Genomic DNA, 11,965 nt, shown 5'->3' with positions numbered 1-11,965 from the left:
AGGACGAGTGCAAGACCGTGCCGCCCGTCATACGCACCTACTAGGGTAACTTAGGTGAGCTATAGTGATGTATTGGTGCAGACAAAGTGCCGCTCGAGCAGCACTGGCGCAAGCACACGATAGCGGAGACGGACCCGCACACGGGCGCCACGCGGCTCAGCTACCGGCCCGTCATCGATCACACGCTCGACCAGGACGAGTGCAAGACCGTGCCGCCCGTCATACGCACCTACTAGGGTAACTTAGGTGAGATATAGTGATGTATTGGTGCAGACAAAGTGCCGCTCGAGCAGCACTGGCGCAAGCACACGATAGCGGAGACGGACCCGCACACGGGCGCCACGCGGCTCAGCTACCGGCCCGTCATCGACCACACGCTCGACCAGGACGAGTGCAAGACCGTGCCGCCCGTCATACGCACCTACTAGGGTAACTTAGGTGAGCTATAGTGATGTATTGGTGCAGACAGAGTGCCGCTCGAGCAGCACTGGCGCAAGCACACGATAGCGGAGACGGACCCGCACACGCCACGCGGCTCAGCTACCGGCCCGTCATCGACCACATGCTCGACCAGGACGAGTGCAAGACCGTGCCGCCCGTCATACGCACCTACTAGGGTAACTTAGGTGAGCTATAGTGATGTATTGGTGCAGACAAAGTGCCGCTCGAGCAGCACTGGCGCAAGCACACGATAGCGGAGACGGACCCGCACACGGGCGCCACGCGGCTCAGCTACCGGCCCGTCATCGACCACACGCTCGACCAGGACGAGTGCAAGACCGTGCCGCCCGTCATACGCACCTACTAGGGTAACTTAGGTGAGATATAGTGATGTATTGGTGCAGACAAAGTGCCGCTCGAGCAGCACTGGCGCAAGCACACGATAGCGGAGACGGACCCGCACACGGGCGCCACGCGGCTCAGCTACCGGCCCGTCATCGACCACACGCTCGACCAGGACGAGTGCAAGACCGTGCCGCCCGTCATACGCACCTACTAGGGTAACTTAGGTGAGCTATAGTGATGTATTGGTGCAGACAGAGTGCCGCTCGAGCAGCACTGGCGCAAGCACACGATAGCGGAGACGGACCCGCACACGCCACGCGGCTCAGCTACCGGCCCGTCATCGACCACATGCTCGACCAGGACGAGTGCAAGACCGTGCCGCCCGTCATACGCACCTACTAGGGTAACTTAGGTGAGCTATAGTGATGTATTGGTGCAGACAAAGTGCCGCTCGAGCAGCACTGGCGCAAGCACACGATAGCGGAGACGGACCCGCACACGGGCGCCACGCGGCTCAGCTACCGGCCCGTCATCGACCACACGCTCGACCAGGACGAGTGCAAGACCGTGCCGCCCGTCATACGCACCTACTAGGGTAACTTAGGTGAGATATAGTGATGTATTGGTGCAGACAAAGTGCCGCTCGAGCAGCACTGGCGCAAGCACACGATAGCGGAGACGGACCCGCACACGGGCGCCACGCAGCTCAGCTACCGGCCCGTCATCGACCACATGCTCGACCAGGACGAGTCCAAGACCTAAGTTATCAGGTAAGATATAGTGATGTATTGGTGCAGACAAAGTGCCGCTGGAGCAGCACTGGCGCAAGCCCCACCAGATTTAGTAGGTAGGTAGATACAAGTATGATAATAAAAAAATGGTTGAAACTTCCCACATCACATCACTAAGTCAGATTGGGTAATTAGTAGTCGAACTATAAACGATGTATAATTTACATTGTTATAGGTAATCTCTCAATATGGCTGCTGACTGATCGAAGAGCAGTATTCGTATTCCTTCAGCGCGCATCTCGGCTCGACTTGCTTCTTTCTGCTTTCATGTCATTATTTATTTCATTATTTAGTCTAGCGTAGACATAAGACTTACAAGTGAAAACAAACGCAAGCAAACGTATGATATATACGTAAATGGTAATACATGTTGTGATAAAATTAGATTTTTTTTAATAATACGAGTCATATAACTTTTGCTTTATAATAAATTCAAATAAAATCATTGCTACAAGTATGCCAGATGCCCGAACATATTTATTCTTCTAAACGATGGAATTCAAACTATAGATTTAAATATTTATTATTTAGACATGTAAATATATTCATCGAGTAAATGTACTAAACGAGCAGCATTTTTAATTGTAATGTTTAGTGTTTTAGTATTCAAAGAGCGCCGAGGTACTTAGTTACAAGTATATAAAATCATAATATATTTCTCGGTATATTCTCACTAAAAATATTTATTCATTTAACTTATTATTTCTGTCTGAAACGTTGCAATTGCCCATTGCTGAAGGTAAAGGTGTACTGAATTGAATAATTTTTGACTGTTTAAATAATAATTAAATATTGGTACAAAAATATTATTCTGTTTTGCAGTATTAAATCGAAATTTTATTTTATGAAAATGTACAATTTGTTGTAGATGTTAAGACATAATTATGTTAAATATATAAATATGTATGTAAATACCTGATTTTTATTTTATATATACGAGTATCTTGTAATGTTATAAAATTATTTATTTTTGACTCAGACCAATTACCATAGTGCCTGCCAAGTTACCTGCCTTGCCAGATGTTCCACCTCCGTCAAAAGTATATGATCACGATCTTACGTTTTTATAAAGACAGCGTCTATGTTTCATTGTGTTGAATTTACACGTATATGTATTGAGATTTAAATTTATAGTTGTGTGTTGTGTGAGGACACAGGATATATTTATTGGAGTTCCCTTAAAAAAACAACAGACAATTTTGTTGGTGAATTTTAGTGCGATACAAGTCCACAGGTAATTGGTCTGAGATTTTGATTATGGGCATAGAATCTGTCATTGTCATTAATCTTCACTAATGTCCCACTGCTATGCACATACGTTCTTTTTAATAATAGAAATAATCTGGTTAGAGCCACCTCCCCACTCTATATGATCGGTTTGTGATATTTGATTCTGAAGCTATTGTCATCAAATATACGGAAAATTCGTTGCCTGCGGTGTATATTATTTTCAACAATACCGAATATTATAAATTAAAAAAAAAATAACCTCAAATAATTTATTCTTTTTGTCCGACCCCGACCTAATTATTGGACCAAAATACAATTGATCAAAACAAAGTTCATATTATGTATATATACCAAACAAAATGACGCACATGAAAAATATATTGACGCACATCATGCGTTACGATATTATTGACGTCATAGAAACGTAGTGTTCAAAAACAAAGTCACAAAAGTTCCAAACAGATTTATTTGTTTGCTCGGTTTTCCTGGTAAGAGGTTAAAATGTTCTGTTTTGGATATACGAAAATGTGTTTTCTTGATGTGACACCAATACGTGTTGTGAATAAAATAAGTAAACTCATATTTTCAAGCGAAACGGTTTTATAACAAAAAAAATCATTTTAGTTAAGTACTAAATTTGACCCAACAACACAAACAAAATAAAACCGTTTAAATATAAGTTCAATGAAACCAGCATAGAAACAATTTATTTATATTCCAGCCCATATCATCACTAATGAGGAAGTTTTAAATTTATATTTATCGGTGACTAAAATAACTACATGATTAATCTTCACTAGACCTTGCTGATCCCTGGAAAAAGTATCATAATACCTACATTTTTTAATTACCCTACTTACTAATTAATGCCAACAACCAAAATACTCGTTAACCTTTGTTTCTAAGTGAAAGCAATAAAAAGCTGTTGCTACAACGTAACTCATCGTAATCTTCATCATTAGCGAGTCTCCTCTCAGAATGCGGATTGGCAGACATCACAGACGCAGATATTTAAGACATTTCTCTCAGGTAGGTATGCAGGTTTCCTCACGATGTTTTTCCTTCACCGTTTGAGACGTGATATTTAATTTCTTAAATTATACCTAATAGCTAGCAAACTAGTTCTGTTAATATGGTCTATGTGTTACTTAGTTTTTTGAAGTTGGGGACAAGAATGAGATTAAATATAATAAAAAAATCAATTTGAGACTTTTAATAATTGTTCCATCAAAATACTTTGCTCTTTTTTTTTGTCAGGAGCATTCTTTCGAAATCGATACTAATATTATAAAGCTGAAAAGATTATTTGAACGCGCTAATCTCAAGAACGAATCCAGTCCGATTTGAAATTTTTTTTCAATATTAGATAGCTTATTTATAGAGGAAGGCTATAGGCTATATTTTATCCCCGTATTCCTACGGGAACGGGAACACGCTGGTGACACCGCTATATTGTTCATCTAAATTGTTTAAAGAGGTTTCGCCGTGAAAAGGTAACAGACAGACAGACTTACTTTTAGAAGGAAGATCACAATACTAATAATACATACCAATAATAATGGTTTTGCCGAAAATATAGTTAATTATTACTTATTACCTACCTACATCGTCAGTAAGGAGCCTAATTTCTTCTACCTAATTAGATAGATACTTGTCGAACCGTAGGCAGAACTGATTTTGATGAAAATGACACAATGTTAAGAAGTTTGTCATCTTATAAACATCTATGATACTGCTTCGAAATTATAAAATTGAAGATATCTAAAGATTGCTCTTCTTTATTGTTTTTATCATAAATCGAAAAACATCTGTTAAAAACAAATTAGCTTTGATCGTTCCTTGTTAACAATGTTCTCAATTGATGTACCCAATCTGTGGACGTAAATTTAACGTTATCAAGAAATGACCTATTATGCTGCCAGACGCTGATAAACCCGCGGGGGTCAGTATTTCGCCGCCATTTTGAACAGTGGCATCTTCGACACCGTTGGTTCCACTTGTCCCCGCGCTATTGTTTGCGTTTTTGTTTTGTTCTTTAACTTCTTCAGGTTAAGGTTCATGGTGCTGTTTCACGCGTTCACTTCGTTCTCACCAAGCGGTCTCTTCACGAGCCCAGCGAAAGGCTTCGTTATCTTCGAAGCCTCTTATTATTTGACAAGAGACCTATTCGCTAAAGTGTGTAAAGGTAAGTTTGATTGCATTATTTATTACTAGCGGACGCCCGCGACTTCGTCCGCGTGGAATTCAGTTTTTCACAAATCCCGCGGGAACAGTGCATTTCTCCGGGATGAAAAGTAGCCTATGTGTTAGAGTAAATACTATTTCCATTCCAAAATTCAGCAAAATCGCTTCAGTAACTGTTGCACAATGGAGGAACAAGAACAAACACACACACACACACACTTTCACATAAACTTTCGCATTTATATGTTAGTGTGATGTGATGTGATTTAACGATAGGTTCCTCTACTTATGTCGTCCAGAAAGAGCGCGCTTCACGCTTCAACTCACCTTCAGAGTTAAAAATGGGGTGCTATTTTAAGTCTTGTTCAGTCGGTTTGGTATATATCTGAATATTTAATACATAACAACTGCTATTTTGATGTAAGTAGGTAGGTAAATTATTCCTAGTTCCATCAAAATCCGTTCAGGAGTTTTTGCATTAGGTAGGTAATATGATGTATCTATTTCTTACAAAGTAGTTAATTTTATTTACTAATACTAACTACACACATAATAGACTTCCGTAAAAGATTACCTAATACCTACTTATCTACCCTTACAAGTAAGGCTGAATAGGAAGCATCCAAAGAGTATATAATCACTACGTTGGAGCATCTTCGAGAGAAATGTTTGTAAATCTCTAGAAAACGAATCCAAGATGGCGGTCGAATTGTGTGTGCCACAGAGCGTAATAAAAGTTCTTGTAACGTTTTGTGCTTGAACTCTGTTTTGCATTTTTTTATTTTATAAATAGCTTACTCTAAATACCTAATAAGTCCACGGTTATGTATATTATAAATCGTATGTCTTATTACTAAACTAAATACCGAATGCGTCAGATACCGAACACTGACCTCAAGATAGGTAGTTTGATAATACATGCAGACTCTACATGTATATTAACTAAGCTACATTTAAGATAAAGGAATTCTAATTTGCAGCTAACGTCCTAGACGTGGAATCTACACCAGGATTTTCATGGAAGATGATGAGAAAATGGACCTACCTATCTATACTCTTAGAATTCTTTCACTTCACTTCATTGTGTTACCCTTCGTTTCGTCTAATTCGTTTATTCAGTAACTTCCTTCTTGGTTTAATGCAACTGATAGTTGCACAGGCTAAGAAGACGGTAAGGCGCTGACCCAGAAATAGCAAAGTTTACCCCATGGTTTCTACTTTTTTGTAATGTGTGTGCTGTAGGCTCCTTTTGGGACCTCAGCGGCGTCACCGGGGGGGTTTGGGCGAGCGCAGAAGCATCGCCTGATAGGGACCGAAGGCAGAAGCAAGTAGATGGGCGGAACGACTCTCTAAGGGCGTCTCCTCTGAGACTCGGGCCTCGACTTAGAGGGCCGTTCAGGAAGGGTGTTTTGGCCTGAGTGTATCAGTCCGGGCGCCCCCGAGATCGTGAGTTAAAAAGCCCACGTCTGGGTGACGTCAGATATCGGGGACCTCGTCTTCGCCGGCGAAGACGCTGTGTAGCTTGTGTTTGTGTTGCCTGGGAAGCATTGTCGTTCGTTATGTCATCGTCAGGATCGTAAAGGACGTTTTTTGGGCGTCTAGATCTACAATCAGCGTTGATATCGGGAATGTAGCTGCAAGCCTCAACCACTAGTTGGTTGGGGTGGGTGGCGGCTCTCTCAAAATAAGTTTTCGAGAGCTGTTTCATATATTGGGCTATTGTGGGGAGATCTAGGTCTCTATGTAGGTCGTTATTGCGCACAAACCACGGAGCGCCCGTGGCCTGACGCATGAATCGGTTCTGAAGGACCTGAAGGGGTTTTAGGGTCGCCTTTGGGCGATGGGCAAACACTACACTAGCGTAGGTCATTATTGGACGGATGCAGGTCTTATAGAGAGTGAACTTAGAGCGGAGGGATGGTTTCTACTCCGCATTCGGCATCCTACCGGATCGCTTTACAGTATCTTTTTTCCGGTAGGATGGTAAAACCAGAAGCCTACAAAGACTCAAACCTATCTAAAAATAGTAAATTCTATACTAAAGGTTCGTTAAAGAAATGCTAGAGAGGTCATTGTTAATTGCAGTCTGCTGCTGAAACACCTGAATCATACCGGTATAAGACTCATAAGATGTATACAACGTCATCATATCATCATCATATCAGCCGATGGACGTCCACTGCAAGACATAGGCCTTTTGTAGGGACTTCCAAACACCACGATACTGAGCCACCTGCATCCAGAGAATCCCGGCGACTCGCTAAATGTCATCAGTCCACCTGGTGGGGGGTCGACCAACATTGCGCTTACTAGTGCGGGGTCGCCATTCCAACACTTTGGAACCCCAACGTCCATCGGCTCTTTGAATTATGTGCCCCACCCATTGCCACTTCAGCTTCGTAAAGGTGAAATAATATTGTGAAATAACATTTCACGTTTCAGATTGTCAAGACAACATGGCTTCTATCCCGCCGTCTGCTTTCTCCGCTGGGCGCATTCGCGAGACTCAACGCGATATGAAGGTTTCAAAGATTAATAAAAAAGAAGCAGAGCCGACCCAGTACTTTCGTACTAAACGTAAGATATAGCTTTTTAAGTCGATTATGATTTTATGATCAAGGTTCAATGTAATCATTACGTCCACTACACACCACTAGTCCACTTCCACTCCTGATAATATTTAAATAGCAATCTTTCTAATCCACCGCATTATTGTTGTCATAACATAAGGCAGCATACCAACACTAACTTTCATTCGAAAAAAGTACCTATTGTTAGACTACATCCGAGAAGTAGAAAATAATGTTCAAACAATCGTCGGAATTATAATTTATTTAAATTTTTTTTACAAAAATTAACACAATACCGCGAGGGAATCCGCTTTCTTGTAGGAAGCGGATTCCCTCGCGGTATTCTCGCTAGACCACTAAAACCAGTACTAATATTTTAAAGCTGAAGAGTTTGTTTGTTTGATTGGACACTCTAACCTCGGGAACTACTGGTTCGATTTGAGATATTCTTTCAGTGTTAGATAGACCATTTATCGAGAAAGGCTATAGGCTCTATATTATCCCTGTATTCATACGGTAACGAGAACCATGCGGGTTAAATCGCGCCTCGTCAGCTAGTTTAATAAATAAAAAATGACATCTGCGATACCTACCTACCTACGTCTAAAATAATAATAACATAGTTACCTAAGTCTCAGGGCTGCACTTTCTAGGACGTGTTGCTGTTTATAAGCAATGGATTCAAAATTTAAAAAAAATACCTTACAAACAGACACCTAACAGATGAAACGTCTACTTGGTCCGTAAATTATGACTCTATATTTATTTTTAGCAGAATTAGATTTCGTAACTAAGAAAACCAACCGACGGCCCCCACTTAATAATTCTTTTCACGGAAAGTCGCGCCACCTAGCATAGGCACGAGCTAACACAAGATCGAGTGACGTCATATCCGAACTACTATTTCCCACACTACATATATTATAAAACATATATATTTCACATTTCTCACTGTGGTATTACTAAAGGCAATGAAATATTCATTTGTGTTTAGACAAATAAGTATAAAACAGTCCACCTTTTACAGTTATGGAGCTGTCGCCTCTCAAATACAACAGCAAGCTGATGAATAGCATCTGGGGCTTCTACAACCGTTACTCGCCGCACAATGTCAAGAAAATCAATGATGCTTTTACTTTCAATGAGGAATTGCAGCAGTAAGTACATATTTACCTTTCTTAAGTTTGTTGACCTTGAGGGTTCCGAACTATAAGGGATTGTTGACTTGTGGGCTATACAAGGATCCCTTAAAGTTTCGCCATGTTTGTCTGTTCGTCTGTCCTCGGCTTAGCACAGAGCGCGCTAGAAAGCTGTAATTTAGAATGAATAAGTAACTTTAAAATGTGAACAAATTGGTAAATTAAAATCTTGAATAATATAATTATTTTTTTTACTTGTTTATTTCATAGAGTGGGATATAGTTGGATAGGTCTTTGAATAATAGGAGGGGTCTTTTTACCAACCAACCAACTAAAAAATTGTAATTGTAAATCGAAAATTGCATACTAGTTCCATTGTTAATTAAAAAGTTAATTTCTTAGTAAGATAACTCAGTCTGATAAAACTATCAAGCTGAAATTTGGTATGGCCTATAAAGTAATAAAAAAAATTTAAAAAAACAATTCCCAACATGCAAAGTGAGGATGAATTTTTTATTGTCTATCACATGGCATTTTTGTACATTTAAAGTGCTAATTTACTGAACCCACACTGCGCGTGGCCTGACTTGCACATGGCCGGTTTTTATTTAAATGAACATTACCTATTGGCCGCCTTAAACCTAACTAGCAGATTTCACCCGCGTAGAGTTTGCTCCCGTAGGAATACGGGAATAAAATATTACCTATATCATAGTTATACTCGGGTATAGAGTAGCTTTCCAACAAAGAAAAACAATTTCAAACCTGTTCAGTAGTTTCGGAGCCTATTCAATGTAAACAAACAAACAATCAAATATTTCCTCTTTATAATATAGTATAGCTACCTACCTACTAAATATTAAATATTCTGTGGTATCACGCAAAACAGTCCTAATATTTTTATAATCGCTAAAAGTAAAAAGAGTACTACCACTATCCTACCTATTCGCACAACCGATCTTATTTAACGGTTTTATTATATAGATAAGTACATATACACGCTAGGAGGGACCGACCCCTTTTACAAAGGCAAGAAAGTAGGGTTCAATAATTATATTTAGTTGGTCAGTACCTATTACATGTACATTATTCTATTTTTGTAACTATGTGTATAGCAGGTGAATAGTGTAACGGTAGAACGACCTCTAGCATAAGGCCTTACAAGTACTAGCTACACGACACTCGCCGTATAGAATTGCAGTAAGGCGAGTAAACGGGAACACGAATGAGAATATACCGTAATAGACTAAGAGCCCGTGAACCCCAGACCTTCGTCACTTTATAAAAGCTGAAAGTTTGTCAGCTCATGCTCTTACCATAAGGGTAACGTAGCCAAGTATGGAGTTTGGACCTTGGTTATTTTGGGACGTAGCACATTTCAAGGACCCAGACTCTTACCCGTGTATTTTTTTATATTTCCCTCTTCATGACAAAATGTCTCTTATTATGCCGATTATACAAAAATTTGAATTCATACTTAAACGGTTGACGATCTATATTATTGAAACCTGACAGTTTATGAAGCTACCACGGTCCTAACTCCATAGTTGTCTACGGTACTTACCTAGTACCCTCGGTAGACATGACCTGACAAACTTTCAGCTTTTATAAAATGACAAAGATCTGTATGCCGCTGGCTCTCCGTCTATAACGCGCTGTGTCAAGGATAGTGAACTGTAGGCCTTGAATACTTTTATTTTATTGAATCCTAATTGAATTGGATTTGATTTGTCACAATCTTTTCATGTTAGTACCTCACGATTGGCACCTTATACTGATTTATAATGAGGACACATTCCCAATACTTATTACCTATATTATATACATACATATAAATAAGCGGGTCTCACTCTGTCTTTCAAAAGAACTGTATTTCCTAAATTGTATACTAATTATAGGAGTAGTTATTTATTTACATGACATCGAAACACAAACAAACTTTTTAAAAAAATATTGTCTGTCTGTTTGTCCTGGCTAAACTCTGGTACGGCTAAACTGATTTTAATGGTACTTCACCATAAAAAAGAGGAAGTTATTGGGCAACATTAAACTTCTAGCGGAATTAAAAACGGAATTTCACACAGTCGAAGCCGTAGGCGTCCACTAATACATACACAACCAAAATATCACGGTCAATATTGATTTAATAGAATGTGCGTTATTATGCTGTAGTCATCGATCTCCTATTAAAATGTGGATGCACAATCAGCGACTAAAATACGTCCCACTCAATGAGTGCCAAACACAACCTCTTAGCACTAAATTCAAGTAGTCACATTTGCAAATTCAACCTTAAACTCAATCTATAAAGTTGAATTTACTCTGAATTTGGGATTTTTTTGAATATTGAACTATATTTAAAAGCCTTTAGGTATAATTTTCTTTATCAATAATTCTAAAACTGTCAAAGCAAAACGGGCCAGTGTTTAAATGAAATTTTCTACATACATGAGCATCCTTATATTATAACAGCTAGTGTGTAACACTTATTTGTGTAAGCAGCATTTTAAGGCTGTAGTGCATTAAAATGCTGCTTACACAAATAAGTGGCTTCACACTAGCTGCGCAATATTTATATCATACATAACAAAAATGTAGCCTTGTTTTCCTGATTTCAGATCTGCTGCCAATTCCTCAAACAAAAATGAACCCATGATCACTTTGCCTGCCGCCAAGCTGGACAATGTTTGGGCCATCAATGTGTCACAATCTCACTAGTATAAAAAAAATAATGTTCTCAATAATTCTACAAAAAATATTGAGATAGTATAAGTAATGTTTTTATTATCACAAAGATCACATTAGAACGTCTTTCTATTCTAGATATTTCAGTTAATAAAAATAGTGATCATTTGATTCTTGTACAATATTTTAATGTAACTTTTAAGGCATTTTCAACAAGTTACACGCATTCTGTATAAATTTATTGTGTATTGATGCTATCAAAATTAAGAATTACTAAAGAAATTTGTTCCTTTCAAAGTAAGTAAATAAGTGACACAGTAGAATTTTTTTTTCAACAAGTTAGTAAAATAAAAAATACCTGCTCTAATAATTATTTTGGCATATTTCTTTGTATAATGAATTTTGTAACATGTTAATATTAATTAATTTTCATAATAAATGAACTTTTATTACAAATTGTGATTTTTATTCTATCAACTCCAGTTCCTGTAGTGTTATTATTACGTTGTATACATCTAATATATGAAATTCTCGTAATGCAGGCTTGTGGCCAAACACATCCGAAACAGCTGGACCAATT

At 39.0% G+C, this 11,965-nt stretch overlaps 1 protein-coding gene and 1 long non-coding RNA gene across 2 annotated transcripts; both read left to right on the top strand.

The window, feature by feature from the left end:
* The first annotated feature begins 202 nt into the window (after positions 1–202).
* On the top strand, positions 203–2,489 carry LOC128199157 (uncharacterized). Its single transcript, XR_008251837.1, has 2 exons — positions 203–1,390; positions 1,753–2,489. It is a non-coding gene; the product is annotated as an uncharacterized LOC128199157 (long non-coding RNA).
* Positions 2,490–4,756: 2,267 nt separating this feature from the next.
* On the top strand, positions 4,757–11,923 carry LOC112049056 (uncharacterized). Its single transcript, XM_024086807.2, has 4 exons — positions 4,757–4,992; positions 7,434–7,568; positions 8,589–8,718; positions 11,319–11,923. The coding sequence occupies exons 1-4, from the start codon at positions 4,866–4,868 to the stop codon at positions 11,416–11,418; spliced, it is 492 nt and encodes a 163-aa protein (XP_023942575.1). The 5' UTR covers positions 4,757–4,865; the 3' UTR covers positions 11,419–11,923.
* The last annotated feature ends 42 nt before the right edge of the window (positions 11,924–11,965 follow it).

Source organism: Bicyclus anynana, chromosome 19, assembly GCF_947172395.1.
Source record: "Bicyclus anynana chromosome 19, ilBicAnyn1.1, whole genome shotgun sequence".
NCBI classification, from domain to species: Eukaryota; Metazoa; Arthropoda; class Insecta; order Lepidoptera; family Nymphalidae; genus Bicyclus; species Bicyclus anynana.
Note: the sequence above shows the minus strand (reverse complement) of the source record. Positions and strands in the feature narration are given on the sequence as shown.